This window comes from Cyprinodon variegatus, unplaced genomic scaffold, assembly GCF_000732505.1.
Source record: "Cyprinodon variegatus isolate N-32 unplaced genomic scaffold, C_variegatus-1.0 Scaffold118, whole genome shotgun sequence".
NCBI classification, from domain to species: Eukaryota; Metazoa; Chordata; class Actinopteri; order Cyprinodontiformes; family Cyprinodontidae; genus Cyprinodon; species Cyprinodon variegatus.
In genome coordinates, this window is record NW_015150571.1 from 195,321 (window position 1) to 214,244 (window position 18,924).

The 18,924-nt window shown below is 37.1% G+C and overlaps 1 protein-coding gene across 2 annotated transcripts in view; it reads left to right on the top strand.

The window, feature by feature from the left end:
* Window positions 1-1,663: 1,663 nt before the first annotated feature.
* The window catches only part of malt1 (MALT1 paracaspase), a 20,214-nt gene continuing 2,953 nt past the window's right edge, over window positions 1,664-18,924 (top strand). The window contains exons 1-16 of one of the 2 annotated variants that reach the window (XM_015375368.1): window positions 1,664-1,926; window positions 2,622-2,788; window positions 3,768-3,889; window positions 6,792-6,939; window positions 7,069-7,247; window positions 7,335-7,431; window positions 7,526-7,573; window positions 9,053-9,076; window positions 9,160-9,204; window positions 14,207-14,410; window positions 14,639-14,816; window positions 16,429-16,500; window positions 16,590-16,717; window positions 16,936-17,085; window positions 18,067-18,224; window positions 18,321-18,446. In XM_015375368.1, the coding sequence (XP_015230854.1) occupies window positions 1,778-1,926; window positions 2,622-2,788; window positions 3,768-3,889; window positions 6,792-6,939; window positions 7,069-7,247; window positions 7,335-7,431; window positions 7,526-7,573; window positions 9,053-9,076; window positions 9,160-9,204; window positions 14,207-14,410; window positions 14,639-14,816; window positions 16,429-16,500; window positions 16,590-16,717; window positions 16,936-17,085; window positions 18,067-18,224; window positions 18,321-18,446 (1,995 nt within the window). In that variant the 5' untranslated portion in view covers window positions 1,664-1,777. The remainder of the gene's footprint in view (window positions 1,927-2,621; window positions 2,789-3,767; window positions 3,890-6,791; window positions 6,940-7,068; window positions 7,248-7,334; window positions 7,432-7,525; window positions 7,574-9,052; window positions 9,077-9,159; window positions 9,205-14,206; window positions 14,411-14,638; window positions 14,817-16,428; window positions 16,501-16,589; window positions 16,718-16,935; window positions 17,086-18,066; window positions 18,225-18,320; window positions 18,447-18,924) is intronic. The other variant, XM_015375369.1, reaches the window with a different exon arrangement.

The following is an 18,924-nucleotide window of genomic DNA, read 5'->3' on the forward strand; positions in this document are numbered from 1 at the left end:
GCTCAATAATCTTTTTTGTGCGTAACTATATAAATTACAAATATAAAATATCTTTTAATAAAAAAATAGAGTTGATGAAATGCCGTTTGTTAATTAATGCATTTATTATTATCCAATTTTAACTAGATGAGGACAATTATAAACATGTGTATACATTTCCACCTGGAGCTTCAGATTTTTTCCACCAGCCTCGAATACCAGGATGTAAAGGAATAAAGTCCATTTAACACCTAATTACAGCCAAAGAGCACAGTAACGCAAGATGGTTCACTACCTGCTTCAACAAAAAACAAAAAAACATTTAAAATAAATAAAAAATAAGAATGAAAAAATTCAACAGCCTGTATGTGACAGTCTTCAGTTTGCCAGGCCATTAGTTGCATATAAGTACTTAGAAATCGCAAGTCGGTACTAAGCGTGAAGCACTTGTTAGGTAGTTAATGACAGGTAAGGAGCATTTAACCAGAGGCGGAGCTAGATGGGGGGCCAGGGGTGGCCATGTCCACCCTTAGCCAATCATTAGCCACCCCTGTGGCCACCCCTACCATTTCCCCCCTCATTTTGAGTTGTATGTGGTAAAAAAATGAAGTCCTCTGCAAGTCATATTGGAGTCATCAGTGAAATCATAGATAACTATTTTAATAAAAACTTATTAAATAATAAATTTGTGTAGATATTAGAACATGTAAATATACATTTTTGGCAGAATAATTATTGATAAAAGTAATGACAATGGAAAAGATGTTTTCCCCAGAACCCAAACCTGAAAGAATTGTATTTATTATACCTTTTATGTAGGAAGCATAGATGTTTAAATATACTTGTCTATTTGTTAGGAAAGGCTGTAGGAAAGTATAGTTTGTCTTTTTAGAAAATATGTATGTTGTGCTCATTAATTTCCAGTTCGATCAGCATAGATTGTCCGTGAGGTTCTGGTGCCTATCCGCTTTCGGCAACCCTTATAAAAAAATTCTGGCTACGCCTCTGCATTTAGTCTCTCAATTCCGGGTTAATAATTTCGTTATACCATCGATATTATTGAACATGACATGTATTTGATTCCTATTGAATATGATTCAATATTAGGGGTGGGTATTGCCAAAGAAGTCACGATTCAATTCGAATCACGATTCACAGGCCACGATGCGATTCTATCACGATGCATCACGATACTTGAGTTATTGCGAAGCATTGCAATTTTTTCTCCTCCATGTTTTGTTTTGAATGACTCGGCGCAGTATCCTGCTGCCGGAAATGCTTGAGACACAAGGCAGCGTGCGTCAACACATCCGCAGCAACATCTACTGGACTGGAAGTTGTATTGCACTTGTTTTTGGCTGATGTTCGCCAACCTTTCATGCAATTTTGTTTATTAATTTTTTTAAATTAATAATCGATACTTGGCATCAAGAATCGATGCAGTAGATCACGAAAATTAAAATCACGATGCATCATCATGACGATTATTTTGCACACCCCTATTCAATATAATGTTGTATTTCATGTGTAAACCAGTTAACAAGAATTTTGGAATAACGAATAAAAGCATACGCTTTTGCATCTCGCTGAAGAAACGATCTTTGGCAGCAGCTACCAGCTGAAGCGGGGAACCCCCGCATGGTGCAGGAGGCGGGTCTGTATCATTATGCTGTGTTCCAGGAAGGAAGTCAAACGTTTCTGTGTGAGAAGTTTTTTTTTTTCTTCAACTTTCTGCTTCGATGTGAATCGTAAAGTTTAAAAGTAGCGCATAGAAAGCTGGGAGCTATCCGGAGCCAGCATGTCGGACTCTTTGGACAGATCTACGAAGATCCACCTGTTAAAGGAGCCGATTGTAAAGAAACTCTGTGAGGTGTTGGATAAATCCAGCAATAAAGGATGGCGAAAACTTGGAGAGATCGTGGGCAATGATAGGCGCTTTAAAGTCAGGTATGTTGAAAATTACCACTTTACATTTCCCTTAACTACAAACAAACGTGCAGATAAACACTGCGTGTGAGTTTTTGGAAAATTACAAAGAAATAAAAGTCTGAAAAAGAATGAAAAGTTATGATATGTATATATCATGCATTAACAAACCACGTTTTGAACATAAAATGTTGTGGAGGTAGATTAGACACTGCAGTAAAGCATGGTGGTGGCACCGTCATGCTTTGTAGTTTTTATTTTTCAGCTTCACAGTGACTCCAAAATCAGCTAGAAAGTGGTTTTATTGAAACAAAATTAAAGTTTTGGATACATTGCATAGAAAATAATTTTGTCCACATGATGAAAGCTGCAAACACGAGAAAGATGTGTAATCAGATACATCTGGAGAACCTTTGCAAGGCAGGATGAAGAAATACTGTTAAATAAGACAGGTGTGCAGCTTGGTCATTTAAATTTGTGTGTTCTTGTTTGTGTCTAAAGTGAATTATACAATACAATTTATGTCGCATAAAACAAATCTGACATGATCTGTAGAGGGGTCAGTTTTTTTAGATCACAAAACCTGCCATTTTTATGAGCCGCTGTAAATCCTGTTAATTTTCGCTGGAGTTGCATTTTAATGCAGATAAAAGGTTTTTGTTCTGTTATTTCTCCTCATAAGGCATCATTAACAATCAGACCTTGGCTCTCCTCAGCTCGGACGACATGGAGATGTGTTCTCTGAAGGTGCTGGCGGTGGACGGCAGCCCCAGCATGTCGCTGCTGAGGCTGATGGGAGACCGAGGATGTACCACGGGTCACCTGATGGACTACCTCCAAACCCTAGGCAACCTCGACGCCCTGCAGTGCCTCAAACCACCAGGTACTGAGAAATATTCTCTAACTTTTAAAGCTGTTTGCTTTATACCAGGGGTCTTCAACGTTTTCCAGGCCCTGGACCCCCAAACGGATGGCGAGATGGAGCGGGGACCCCCTAATTATATAGATTGTATGAAATTGTGTTATATGAAACTGGTCCTATAGTCACTCTATTACAGATGGAGTCATGTAATGAAATTAATTTCGCCCTGGGATTGATAAAGTATTTCCGATTCTGATTCCTGGTTGAGGGAACAGGTGTTGTGAATGAAACGGTGCCCAGCTTGAAAGAGCTCCTGTGTGTCTCTGAATGTGTGCATTGATGATTGAAAGACATCTTCTGCCTCCATTTATCTGTTTACTACAATGTGCTGAATTCATGTTAATGTGTTTTTAAAGACATTTCAATTGGTGGAAAAAATTGCAGGGGGGGAATATGAAAAAAAAAAAAAAGTCTAATCAGCCAAAACTTTTGCGACCCCCATGCAGTACCTCCGTGGACCTCCTAGGGGTCGAGGACCCCCTATTGAAGACCTCCCCTTTATACTATTCACACTGAAAAAAATAATGCATCCGCTTTTTTCACAATTGTTTTGTGTCCTACCCTGCTAACATGAAACAATTGTGTTAAATAAATTAAATATGATTAAGTACATGCCAAAAACGGTTGCATTATTTCTTTCAGTGCAGGTTCTCTTTACTGTCTTCATTAAGCTTAAAGAGGAGTTTATGTCTCATATAGTAGCTATCAAGTTATGGACAGTACTGCAAACACATGTCTGATAAGAAGACTTACTCAGTCTGGCATTTTTATAGGAGGAAATGAGATAAATGTTCTTAAACATATGTACTGATGCTGGGATCGATAGCAGATAACCATGAAAGTTCTGATGGCAAATGAAACAAAATACTAAATATAATCCCTGTAAAGTCTTTCTATAAATTAATTCCCATTAATCGTCTCTTTCTTTTTCTCTCCGTAGCTTTGCAGATCGTCATTCAGCCTCAGTCTGTGTCTCTAATATGTGGACGCAATCTACGCCTCAGCTGCCACGCAGTGGGAAAAACTCCAGTCCAGTATCAGTGGTTCAAATCAAGGGAAGAGGTGAGTGGAAACAAACATGGAGGGAAGCTACCATCCCAGTTGACTGTGAGGTAAGAGACATGTGTTGAAGGGAAGTTGAGGAATTCTCATTAGAAGTTGGTATTCCTGTTATCTTTGTTTTAAAAAAGGAGTCATTTAACATGGAAAGTTGGTCACACATTATTTTAAGGGTTCTCACGAATACTTAAAAAGTCTTAAAAGGAGTTTAATTTCTCAGTATAAAAGTAAGGCCTTAATTGTTATTAAAATGTCCTAAATCAGTCTTGAATAGGTCATGAGATTGTTACCGCGTCATAAATAGGATTTTATTTTTTTAATCCATATCAAACATTGAAATTATTGACAATATTTTTTTTAACATTTACCTAACGGCTCTCTGGAACCAGCTCGTTCCATCCAGATAGAGGAACGAATAAAACTATTTTGTGGCCGGACCTTGGGGTGTTGACTTTGAGTAGGGAACAAAACAAAGCTCAGTAGTTGTTAGAAATATATCTGTTATTTGCGTATTATTAGCTTTTTCCAATATGGAAAGTTTTATAAAATCTATAACATTTCTACTGGGCCAGAGAGTAATGATTTATGTTAAAATAAACAGTTTTCTTGTGTTTATTGGGAACTTGCCTTAACTTTTTATTTCAAGTGACATTAAAAAGGCTTGTATATAACTTGCTTTATGCTGTAGGAAACCTGTTGGTCCGACTTTGAACTGTCAGACAGATTTGATTCTACAAGACTGATATTCTTAGTTCATTCATGGTTCCTCCCACCAGTGGCTACAAAGCGAGCCCAAATCATCACCCCTCCTCCACTGTGCCCACTCTACATGACATTTTTCCTGATTTGTCATGGAGCATTTGGATGAAGTTATGCAAACTAAATCGTCTCTCCATATTATTTTAGGAAAGTAGGGGGCTGTTTCTGTGCAGCTCTTCTAAACAAGCAAAAGTTGAGGGAAGTTATGAGGGACTATCCTTGGTTGGTGCTGAAATTATCTGATTGTTCAAAAATGAGCTCATACCATTCAGTGGTCTATATCTATTAGTTCTCTCAGCTCCTTTCCACCTTTGTATCATTCACACAAAGACAACTAAAGTGTTACACTGCAGATGATAGCTCTGAGTTTATATGGTATAACTTAACAATAATTTTCCAAAAGTGAACACATTTGTTTGCTTTGAAATGTCAACCCTTGTATGCAAATCTTGCATAACATCTGGATGCACCTATAGTCCTGTAGAGCCATGCATTCAGGTTCTGCACACTGGCGCCGCTCCCCGATATTAAGACATTCTATAATTATCCTTCATACACCTCATATGTTTAGTGAATAGGAAACTGATTCTAAAAAAAAAGTATGGTGTTGATATTATGTAAAAGCTATCAATATAAGGAGTTGTAGGTAAAATATTACTGATACTGCTGCAGCATTTTAAGCAATGGCATCCTACTTTCTTATATTTGATGCTTTATGGTTGCTCGTTGCTTTAGATTTTGTTTAGTGAACTTTATATAGACGATAAATGCACATTTTCTCTGCTGTGGATATTTGTCACATATTGTGCAACTATATTTACACCAAAATAAAACCTTTGATGAGATATTAACTGAGAATTCTCTTTTGACTTGTATTTTTTAACCATAACTTTGTTTTATCTTATTTTAACTATTCTTATTTAAAACTTTTCTCAATAGATCCATCTTTGCATTGTTATCCCTGAGACATACTGTTGATTGTCAAAAGGCAGCATTGGTTAAATTTTGCAGTGAGTCACTGATCATATGTGAAATAACAAAGAGGCTTGATCTCCCTTTTATTTCCTAGCACTAAACAAACACCTTAACTTAATATGAATTTCTCCAGATGTGTTGAACTACCAACAAAAATAGTTTAGATAAAGGTTAAAATACAAATTCCAAAATATCTTATTTGTATACAAAGACTAAGTTAAAATGGAAATGTGTAATTACAAACAGTAATTAAACAGTTTGACTCAGTAGTTTGAACCATTTGAGCAGCAGCAACATGTTGTGGCTACCTGCTGTTAGATTCATTAGACAGTCACATAGTTTTGGAGAAATTTTCAACCCACTTTTTAACACATTTTTCATATTTGTTACTTCCCTGCTCTTTTGAGGTCCACAGCATTTTTATGGGGGGTCTAGGGCTTGCTTTGACTGGGTTATTTAGTAACCATAAAAGGTAATAGGATTAAGGTTTTCCTTTCTTTGGTCTTTTGACAGAGTTAATCCTTAGATTACATTAAGGGCGTATGCACAGCTGGAAAACCTAAGTAAACCCTATGATTATGTAGCTTGTTGGAATTTCTTTTATTGTGGAGGAGCTTTGGTTTGCTCTTATTTGTTTCAGTTTTTTTAGGTTTCTGCACATCTCCCAAAGATCCTACCACAGCATTTTAATCAGGAGTCTTAGCTTTGACTGGTCCGGTCTTTGATACCTTTGATCTTTTTCAGCTTTTTCTGTCGTAGATTTGTTGATGTGTTTTATGGTAATTGCTAATTAACTGCATTTGGATTTGCACAAGTTTTAGATCACACAGGCACTAGATTTTTGATCACTTTAAGTAGTAAGACATTATCATTCGCACTCCAGCCCTGTAGGTGGCAGTGATATGCTTGAAGTGGGTTTGCAGTCACACAGAAGGAAAGAAAGTTGTAGCAAGTGTGCAGATCTATCGATCAATGCGAACTGGAATTTCGCCCTTTATCCTCGCAGCACTAACAGTAAAGTCCCGCCATATTGGACCTTATGGAGTTCTATAGAAGCATTTCAGTCACAGCTGTCTGGGTCTCTACTAGCACTCATTCATAGAAGAGAAAAAATGAAGTCCACATTTGAAACATGTTTCCAAATAAATGATTTTCCTTTTCCTCACTTCAGGTACCAAACAGCTCATCTCCAGAGCTTCTGATAAGTCCGGTCCAACTGAAGGACGCGGGCTTTTACATCTGCAGGGTGAACTGTGGTGATAGTTGTGAATTCAGCCAATGGGCTCAGGTGGATGTCCTAAATGTTGCTATGTCTTATGGTAAGATATAGAATGATCTTTGAGGATTTTCATTGTGATATTCTTTTTTTTCCCCCCATATTACAGTAAAATCCTGTTAATTGTAATTAGATGCACCAAATGATGTTTTTTTTCCTCCAACATCCCCAGGGCAGAGTTATCAGTCTATAGATGGGCGGCTAAAGTTATCAATCCAGCCTCAGTCCCAGCGACTGCGCGTTGGAGAAGACCTGCAGTTGGAATGTGGTGCTGTGGGCCGGCCGATCCCTCGATACCAGTGGCACAGGAATGGAGTCCCTATCCCAAAAGCCACAAAGAGAAAACTCATGGTGATATTTCTTTTCTCTCTTCTGCATTCTCGCCGCTGCTCTCAGAAATCAGTTCTGCATAACAAAACTAAACATCTGCCTTTTCAGATCCCGCAAGTGATGCAGGATCATCACGGCAGGTATCGCTGTGAGATCAGCAGCAGCACGGAAAGAATGTGGACCAATGAGGTTGATGTTGTGATAGGTATGTTAACATAAGGAAACATTTAGACACTTTATGACGCAGCTCTTAATTGGTGATATCTCAGATTCTGTTTACTTTTGTTCTTGACTGAAAGCACCAAGGATATCTGTCCAGATTTCAGGGGCAATGGAGTGCTCTGAAGGTAGAGTGGAAAACAGGGTGCATGGTGCATAAAAACGTCTGACATTAACAATAGCCATGTTTAAAACACTAATGTGTTCCCCTACTTTGCATGTGGGTATTAGTCTGCACTGTCATTTTGTGGATACTAACCTTTCTTTTTAGTTTTTCCTTTTGAACTTAATTTGCATGCATTTGGATTTACGTATAAAACATGATATCTATTTAACACAGTTGGGTGATGATTTTTTCTGTTAGCAACGAATCCCATGAAAAGACTAAATCTCTTATTACATTAACCTGATCTAGGATTGTTTTGGAATGGAGTATTTGAACCAAACTGACTGTATGATCTGGTTGAGTTGTCTGTGGAGTGGAATTGTGTAAAAATAATGCAAAATATAAATAAACTGAACTGAATTTAATTGAATATTGAAAATGCAGATGATGAAATCCAAGAAGGCAGCCTTGTACTTAAATGTTCAAACTAAAAATCTAAAATCATTATTCTGTAAAAGCATTAAGTTTGAAAATAGAAAGCTTGTAAAAATTTTGATATTTATTATAGGTATAGTGTATTGCCTTGCATCCTGTTTAGCTGGCTTCTTTTTGGGTAGAGAGTGTTTTTAGTTGATGTCTTGCTTAAAAGTCAAAATTTATTGAGGCTTTTAGGGAGAAAATAAATTTTTAAGGTCTATAGTTTGGTCTGATTGAAAGAAGATATACTTTTACTGTCTCATTATCCATTTTAAAAGAGCAGGACTAATCACAGCTCTAATCCTCTGCAAAACAAAAACATATTTGTAAGCTCAATAAGGGCAATTACAAGTTGAAAATATTAATGTTTTTATTTTTTTAATTCAAATATGAGTGCACAGATACAATGAAAAATAAGACAAAAAGAAAGACTCATAATATGTGGTACTTGGAAGCTGGAGGGAGCCACATTTTGCAGAGGTCATTACTTTCCATGTTACATTTAATGTCAAGTATCGAGTCGATTTTCACATACGGGGTAAAAATGACTTGTCAGGGCTCATCAAGTCAAAGTCCACACTTTTGTAATCTGAGTTATACTTTTTCTATGCTTTTTAACAATTAAAAAGAGATAACTAAATGAGAGGATATAGATTTATGATGCAGCTGAAAACTGGCAAAAAAAAATTAGTTACTGGTGAATTATGAGCATTTTTTTCTTCAGAAATCCCTCCCCATGCTGGTGTGAAACGTATTTACAACTTCCTGAAATATTATTGGAATCATACAGATAAATAGGTTATATTGAATTTAAGCTTTCATGGAATTTGTGTCAATAAATTTCTTTTAAAAACAATCTGTCTTTTTAAAGGTCCTTCTGCTCCCTTTCCTGTATTGCATGAAGATCCTCTTGACTCATTTGATTCCTTATCAGTTATTTTCAGCCTGATTATGTATTTTAAAGCATAGAAAATAACAGAATTTATCTGGTTTTATTCCCTTCTTGTTTTGTTTTTTTTTCTAGATGACATTTATGCCATTGGAGGAGGTAAGACGATTAAAACTTTGTCAAGATTTTTCGATTATTTTTCAACTTTTCTTATTTCTATTGTTCTCTTTTTTAAAATGTAGGTTCCTGTGAGCTTTTCCTAAACAGTTTGCCCGAACAACTGTATGGTGAGTGTTTCTTAAAATGTTCTTGTGTAGTTCTGCTTGTTTTGTCTAGAAATTCTTTGTATGTTGTAGATTTATAAATCAGTGGGAGTCTTTGTTGTAACTGATATAAGTTTACGTTAAAAACAGAATGAACCCAACTTCAGTTGAACTTAGGAAAAAAAATGTTAGCAGCAAAGAAAACTCATTTCTCAGAAGTGGCTAATGTGCAGAATAACATCAAAGAGCTACAAATGTCAGTATCATCATGTGCTTCCTTCCTCTAGGTTTGTTTTTGTAATGAGGGCTGTTATCAAATTTCTTCAGTATTCGTGATGCATCACTCATGTCATATCCCGCAATTTCAGTGATATTAATATTCCACTTATTCTCTGTGTACTAATATAAAAAGTTATGAATCATTACGTGAAACTAATCAAGCTAAAGAAGAATTTTGATGGTGGACCAGACCTAAATAGTTTCTGTGACATCACCAGTCCATTACAGCAATAGTGATCCAGTAACCTTACGGTACATGGTCCTGGACATACAGAAAAAGCTGGAGTTGGTACCCTTCTTTTAATGAAAGAAAAACCCAAAATGGTCTCAGGAATAACTTTATTCTGCCAAAAATAATGCCGGTAAAAGTTCTATGAAAATGAGCAAATAAAATAAATAAAAAAAAACTCATGAAACTGGACAAAAACAATGGTAACCTTAATTTAATATTTTGTCTCCTAAATATTTGAGGCATATACTTTTGAGGCTTATCAACATGTAGATTAGCCAATCTACATGTTGATAAGCCACAAATCTTGTGGGAGAATCCTCCTATGGGCAGATTAGACACAAATCAAACTTTTTGCTAAGGGACATTAGCTTTTAGATCACAGACAGAAAAATTAAGCATATAAAGAAAAGAACATCGTCCCTACTGTGAAACATGGGGGAGGCTCTGTTATGCTCTGGGGTTGCTTGCTTCATCTGGCACAGGATGTCCGAATCTCTGCAGGGTTTAATGAAATCTCAAGACTGTTGAGCAACTAGAGAGCAACGGGCTGTCCAATGTCAGAAAGCTTGGTCTCAGGCACAGGTCATGGGTCTTTAACAGGATAACGACCCAAAACACATTGCTAGAAAAACCCAAGAATGGCTACGAAGAAAACGAGACATTAAGAGGCCATCTACTGTATGAGCTCTGACCTAAATATAATTGAGCATCTTTGAAAGGAGTTTAAGCATGCCAGCTATTTTAGGATTTTGTTTTGAACAATGATGTCCTGCTTGGTTGTCTCTCATTAAGTCCAATTTGCTCAAAAGACAGATGTTGTGATCCGACGCTGATGTTCATTGTGCTTGAAATTCAACTTTAATCTCTTTAAAAAATGTCTGGGCTCTTTTGTTACCATTTATATTATCCATCTCTTTGATCAGTCATCAGTTTTAGCTATAATCCCTTTGATACTAGATTTCTGAATAATATGTGCAACTGTAGTCAAAGGAACTTCAAACTTCTTGGAGATGGTCCTATGGCTTTTACCTTTGACATATTTGTTTATAAATTATTTCTAATCCCCTGAAACAACTCTTTCCTTTGCTCCCTCTGGTTCATGTTGAGTGTGGTACACACCATGTCACAAAACGGCACACTGACTACCTTTAGCCATATAGTATTATATATAGTATGCCCACAGAGTGAATACAAGATTGTAGGGGGGGATCATGGATTTGACACTTTTTAAAACAAAAATCTGAAAAAAGTATTAATCTCCTTTACTCTAATTGAAGTGCAGTCCAACCATTTACCCAGAAATCAACTAATTATTGCATAGATCCCACCTGTCAGAGGGCATGTAAAGAAAGGTAAGGGCGTGGTGGTGCTGCAGGGTTAAAGCTCCTGAGGGGAGGCCCTAGTCTTTGGCGTGGCTGTCACATATATTTAGCTCCCATCCCTAAATCTTTATTTACTCTCAGAATGCTTTCAAATAAAGGCTACTTGGGCTAAAAAAAAAACATATAAAGGTAGGCTAGAACTAACTTGCTAGGGTGTCCAGAATATAATGCTTTAACACTGGAAGATCATATCCTTTTTCATCTCTTCAATCCAGATACATGGAAGAGGTAAAATATAGTGCTTTAGAATCCTTCTCAGGGACACCTTCAAGCAATTGATCCTTGATTAGGAAATAAATCTCTGTAGGTCCAACATTTACACATAAACTCTGTAGATGCATTTAAATATGAAAATATATAACGCTTACACTACAGGATGTTAACAAATGGCAGGTTGGCTTTCCCAGACTGTGATGTCTCGGTCTCAGATAGGAGGTTGTTAAAAACAAACAAGTAGCACAAACCTGCTGACACAAACCAGTACTACGTGATTCCCATTACTTAGTGGAGCAGAAAGTTGGGAGTCATCAGGACTCAGTCAAAGGATCCAGGGAGAAGCAGAACTCGCATAAAAGACAGGCTATAGAACAGTGCGGTTATTCTAACTGGGCTTTCCTCAAAGCAGACCTGAAACCTAAACAGGACCCCAGTCAGTCGACACCTGAAAAAGGAGGAACCAAAAACAAGAACCAGACCAGTGGTCATTACATATGTTTCGGAGAAACTGAGGCCTTTATTTTCTAATTGTGACATTCCATTGGCTTTTTAACCTCAAAACACATTATGGCAAAGACAGGTTCACGCTAAAGATACAGTTCTTCCCTGGTAATACATCTGGGAAACAAAGCAGCCACCGGCCAAACGTATGGCTCAGCATGGAAGAGCACCATCAGAAAAATATTCACTTATCTACAGTCACTCTTTCAGGGAAGATGTTCTTATCCTGGATGGGGAGGAATGCTCCCTGTCATTTTAACTAGGGCTACAACTAATTATTATTTTGCGCCTCAATTAATCTGTCGATTATTTTTTGATTAATCGATTAATAATCAGATAGCCAAAGTGTCCTTAAAGAAGACTTGTTATGAAGTTAAACCATGTGAAACTAAATGTTTTCCAATTGAGGAGTTCTGGTTAGAGCATATTGACTGACAAAAAATATTTTTTTTAATCTTAAATGCAGAATGTTTATATATTTCGATACAACCTTGGCATAATTACTGCCCTAAGTGGGTTGCTCTGTCAGCTAAAGGCATATTTTACAATCTCTGTACTCCAGTTAACGATTAATTGATTATTTAATTAGTTGACGATTATGTTCTTTGTCCAAGCTTTTAAACTGAGGTGTCAAAAACTGAGTCTGTTCTTTCAGTTTGTTTTTTAACATTATAAATTACAATAAACCATATCATCCAACCCTGGATCTACAGATAATTTTAGGTTTAGAAAAGGCCTTTCTGTAATTGATATATATTTTTCATGGTCAGACTTGGGCTCCCCTATGTCCTGGGCTTTGGACAATTGATGCATTTGTCCCCCCCGTCGGTGGGCATGTTCATTAGTACAAGTAATTTCTAACATACTTGAAGACTCCCACTGTGTCATCTTTTACACCTGTAGCCTATGCTTGTCTCTAACATGCTTCTTGTAGCATATTTGCAAACCAATAAAACACAGCTGGAATATAATTATAGTATAGAGGTGAAAGTGTTTCTGGAGGCGTTTGCTCGTCCTACTTGATGATTAAGAAGCCTTCACTCACTGATTTCAGATTTTAACAGCTTAAAAATACACATTTCTGGTAGTTTGCAGGGCCATTGCAGGTTATTCCAGCTGAGAGGGCTTCTCTTTTTCCACAGAGACTTTCTCTGTCTTTCTCTCTCTATCTAAACTCTATTAACCCTGACACATTCAAAGCAGAGCATGTGCATTCTTGTTTGAACAAGTTGAAAAGAAAGAAAAACTTCACATGTCGGTGTTGTTTAGATAGTTTTTGTTGCTTGATCTTCAAATATAGAAGTCTGAGAAAAAAGACAACAATCACTGAATCTAAACAGTCTCGATGAGATCTGCATAAACTAATATCTGAATAAGAACTCTTACATATAGCAGGGATGCACAGTAGCTGGAATCAAATTCTGCAAATTCTTCTCTTTTTTCCAGCCATCCACACATGTATGTTTGGTTAATTGGCTTGATATTTGCATGGATGGATTGATGCACGGTTTAATAGGAGCGCTTTATTGTTCTGTATTTATGATAAGTGTTCACTTAAAAACAAAGATTTTTTTTCACTACTCTGAAAACCGAATCAACCTAGATTTTTTTGCCCAGGGGAGAACATGAGAAAGGTTTTGTCTATTCATAGCAGACATAATTAATGTGTTGTATTTTATATCAAATGGCGCAAGATGATTTTCTTTTTAATTTCTGTATTATTTCCACTAGATTTCTTCTTCTGTCATTGCCTATGTTTTGATATTTTTTCATTGTTTAAAGTAGGGCTGCAATTAATGATTGTTTTGTGAATCCATTACTCTGTTGATTTTGTTTTTCGATTTATAATCGGAAAGAAAAAGATTCTTAAAGAAGACTTTATACAAAATTAAACCAGATGAAACTCAAACTTTTACACTTGAGGAGGTCTTGATAGAGCGTATTGACAGACAAATTTTTTCTTAAATCTTAAATGCAAAATGTTTTTTTTTTTTTTACACAATGTTGGTACTCCAGTCAACAATAAATCGAGTATTAAATTAGTTGTTCAATAATCGATTAATCACAATTAATCTGATACATTGTTTCAAACCACATAAATGAATAATGTTGCAGACAAAAAAAACAAAAACAAAACAAGAGAGGTCCCTTAACACGTGCTAGTAGCAGTACGAGCTGTTACCGGATGCAAATTCCCATGAACATTTCTGGAAACTTCTCTGTTGAGCTGGATGTCATTTTATAATACGTGGTAAAGGCATAGACAGTAACGTCCATGTCTGATTTGAATATGCAGATACATAATAGAAGGGAATATGGAGAGGGGAATAAAGGAAGACTTCCTGTAGAGTTGGACCGTTACGTATTTAAATATGAATGGCTTATGTTAACCTTGTTTTATCTGCTTCCACCCCAGCGACTGACAAAGTGGCCCTGTTGATCGGTAATCTATCGTACCAGAACCACCCGCAGCTCAAGGCGCCCATGGTGGATGTGTACGACCTCACCAATTTGCTGCGACAGCTGAACTTCAAAGTGGTCTCCCTGCTGGACCTCACAGAGTCGGAGATGAGAAACGCGGTGGACGAGTTCCTGCTGCTGCTACATAAGGGAGTTTATGGTGCGCTCTGAATTTTTGTGCTCTGGTTTTCTGACGTGGAAGATTAAAATGCAGAAAACTTGATTTTTGTGCTTTTTTAAATATGTTACAAGATATAAAATTGGAAAGCAATAAGTGGAGCAGCAGTTTTAGAACTGATTACTTAATGTAAACAAGTATGAAGATCTAAAGAAGCTTGAGATCGTGTTTCTAGGAAAGCTGACTAAACCCCAGCCTGTCCGTCTTCAGGTCTGCTGTACTACGCCGGCCACGGATACGAGAACTATGGAAACAGCTTCATGGTGCCGGTGGACGCGCCAAACCCGTACCACTCAGCCAACTGCTTGTGTGTGCAGAGCATCCTAAAGCTGATGCAGGAGAAGGAGACGGGCCTGAATGTTTTTCTGCTGGACATGTGCAGGAAAAGGTGAGTCCTGCTTTTAAAACATATACTACATCGACTGGGTTTTATTTACATGTCAATGACATGAAGCAATCTGATGGGTTTCCATAGATGGATAAATACCCACTCATGTTAATGCATCCATGAGTTTATCTTTTTGTTAAAAGGCACTTTCGCATAATATAAATAATAAACATTTAAAAGCAAACATAAACTAAAAGTGTTAAATCCAGCTTTGTAATGATTATTTATTATATAAAGAGAAGAAAGCTATCAAACCAACGTGGCTCTGTGTAAGAATTAATAATCCGACATTTAAGTAAATTTATGTTTGACTGGTTAATATTAGACGGATAAGTTGTTCTCATACCTGATGTTGTTTATTATTGTTCTCTATTTTAGAAATATTAATTGATCAAGCCATTTCTGTAATGCAACAATACAAAATAAGCAATAAAAATATGTATGAGTCATGCTGCTATGGTTTCAGATCAATATTGGTATCATACAGGAAATAAAAACTTTGCATCATGACACCCCTAGTCTGTATTTGAGCTTCTCTGAAAAGCCTCTGACTGAAGATTCTCAGGGTAGTCCATACCATAACTCACAGCAGTTTGTTACCGTATTTTCCACACTATGAGGCGCGCCTTCAATGAATTACCTATTTGAATATTTTTTTCATATATAAGGTGCATAAAATAGAAGCTACAGTAATGACTGGGGTTACGTTATGCATCCACTAGATGCAGCTGTGCAAAAGAAAATATCAATAAAACAGTCAGATAAGAAAGTCAAACTTTATTAATATATTATTTACAATATGACCAACCTTCTTCAGCTGTAAACACACTCACAAAAAAAAACATGTACATTTAATTTTATCATTTAATTTCTCCAAATTGAACAGTTGGGCTAATACGGGATAAAACATGCCCGGTCGTCATTATTTGAGTCAATGTCGCTGTGTTTTCTGGCAATTCAGTCACAATTCCTGCCTTCTTCCTCCCCTTCCACACCATTGATTCATTAATGTTTAATTCTCTACCTGCTGCTCTATTTTACTGCATTACTGAAAGCATTGAGTTTAAACTCTGCGTTGTACGCTTGTCTCTTGGAAGGAGCCATTGTGGGGTCTTAACAGAAAAAATTCCCAATTTGCACCATTTTCTACTTATTCTTCTGGAGAAAACGGAGTCGGCGGCTGCTCCCTGTAGTTGCGAGACCTGTTGAAGCTTAATCTTGATCCATATATAGGGTGCACTGGATCGTAAGGTTTTTTGAGAAAACAGAAGGCTTTTAGGTGCTCCTTATAGTGCTGAAAATAAGGTATTCAAACCTATTTTAAAGGACAGTAAGTTACAAGCTAGTCGACAGGAGGCCCAGCAGTAATGTTTCTATGCTGTAGGGTTGATTATGTTTAATGATAATGACTGAGCGACTTGATCTCAGAGGTTTTGACTTTAGCGTTTTTGCTCTTTCTCAACAGTTTCTTTCTCCAAAGTGAACCTAATACTGTTACCAGTGTCACAGATGCCATTAAACATCCTAATATTAAAAATATTTGCAGCTCACACAGTTAATGCATCATTTCAGCTGTATAATTTGTCTCTTTATTGATTCATTTATTTCCCAGGAATATCCACGATGAAAGCACCCCAAACATCGTCCTGAGAGTGACGGCCAACATTGTCTTTGGATATGCAACGTAAGCATTTGAAGCCAATTTGATTAGTGTTTTTCTTTTTGTTCGCCTAATAAGTTTTGAAATCATTCATCCTTTGCGTGGGGTTGCAGGTGCCAGGATGCAGAGGCGTTTGAGCTGAGCTCTACAGGTTTCACCAATGGCGTATTTGTCAAGTTTTTAAAGAAGCGCCTGCTGGATGACGAGAAGATCACAGTGGTGCTTGACAGAGTGGCAGAAGGTGAGAAAAAGAAGGAATCTGTACCAAACAGAAGGATCAAGTTAATGTGGGGTGTTTACTAACTGATAAACGATGGGTTTTCTCACATCGTTATAGAAGCAGGATTTATACACTTGTGTGGTTTACTTGAGAACCAAGAAAAATTCCATAGGAATGCTGTTGCTGTTTCCCTGTGAAGTAATTTCTGAATCGCTGACACGGGATGTTTTTGGGTCCAGACATGGGTCAGTTTGATGCGACGAAGGGTAAGCAGGCTCTGGAGATCCGCAGCAGCTTATCAGAGAGGAGGGCATTGACCGATCCTATTCTGCCCGGCGACAGCCCAGATCTTGTTCACGCACACAGCCACCAGTGGGCAAAGGCTCACGGTAAGTTTTGGGAACGTTTCTGACCATTTATTCATCAATCAAGCCTTAACGTCAAACATTGTGGATCGGCATGACTGGCTTAGTGGGATCATCAATAGTTGTCATCAATTTTCTTTTGGGGTGGGGGGGGGTTTGGAAATGTGATTCTTTTACTCCCCAACTGTTTAGAGGAGTTGTTTGTTTCTCAGCTTTTTATACCAACCATTAATCAGTTTTTAATCCTCCTAGGGTTGTTTTTTTTATTATTTGCTACAACTTATTATTTAAAGTAGGGCTGAAACAGTTATTTTGATTAATTGTGATTAATCTATTATTGAAATAATCATCAACTAATTTAGTAATCGATTAATTATTAACTGGAGTATAGAGACTCTAAAACATGCCTTTAGCTGACAGAGCAACCCAGTTAGAGTAATTATGTCAACATTCTATAAAAATGTGTAAACTTTTTGCATTTAAGATGATAAGATATCCAGAACTCCTCAAGTGGAAAAGTTTTAGTTTCACCTGGTTTATTTTGTAGAAAATCTTCTTAAAAGAATTTTTGGCCATCCGGTTAACATTGATTAAAAAATAATCGACAGATTAATGAATTTGCAAAATCATCGTTAGTTGCATCCCTAATTTAAAGTAATTTTCTATAAAATTCTCCTTTTCTCATGGTGCTAATAGAGTCCAGGTAATCATATCTTGTAGTAGAGGTTGTTTTACATTGATGACTGGTCATTATTTCTTATATCTAATAAGTAATCTTGACTTAACTGGCATCACAAACACAAGGAATAAATTAAACTCAATATGAAGTCTTTGAGGGAATGGTATTTAAGTAGAAATTTTGTTAAAGGTGTTCTCTTTTATGACTACTAGTCTCCATAATTCCTAAAAACTCTTCTATACCAGTAGAAATAAAATGATACACTGAACATTAAGCTAGTTGGGTTTAAAGTCAGTTTTTGATGTAAGTCTGTCTTTTTGTTTCAGAGCTTCCTGAAAGCATGTGCCTTGACTTTGACTGCGGAGCTCAGATCAAGCTGGGCTTTGCTGCAGAGTTTTCCAACGTGCTCGTCATTTACACTCACATCATTAAGAAGCCTGAGGACATGTCCTTCTGCCAGGCTCACGTCACGGACTTTTCTCCGGTCTGCGAGCTGTTTTCTGTCTCATGAGGACAACTTCTTAAAGATATATTGCAATATTTTGAGTTAAAGGGTGAAATTCTTCTGTTCTTACTGCAGGACCTTGATGTGGATCCAAAGGAAATGAACAGAGAAACTCCAGAAGAGACTGGGATCTACCTGCTGTCCAGCAGCCTGCCACAGCACTGCCTCTACACCAGACTCAGCTCGCTGCAGAAGCTCAGGGTAAATTACTTAAAATAACCCTTCAATTTATTTAGAAGGATAAACACTTTTTTTGCTGCACTAAAATTAATTTATTGACATCTGTTAGATATTTGCTTTCAATTCTAGTAACTATTACGGTAATAGAAAATTGAAAATCATAGATTCTAACATTTGCCAAGAAACATCTGGCTGGTCCCATAGTAAAGGAAAATGCTCGGTAGACTGATAAGACAATAGTAAACATTTCTGATTAAGAGCTTCATCCCTGCTTTGGTGTGCGAAATTTGCTGTGATCGATAGAAGCAATAATATCTGCTCACTACCAGCATGTTTGGCCACGAGTTGGTGACACAAAGTGCACTTTGGTTTTCTCATCCAAGAAGGCTTCCTCTAAAAGTAAAGGTTTTAAAGTGGGGGATGTTGGGGGACTCCACTAACCTGACAACAGCCAGATGAATGTCTCGCTCCGCCTAGCTCCACTCACATACATCTGGGA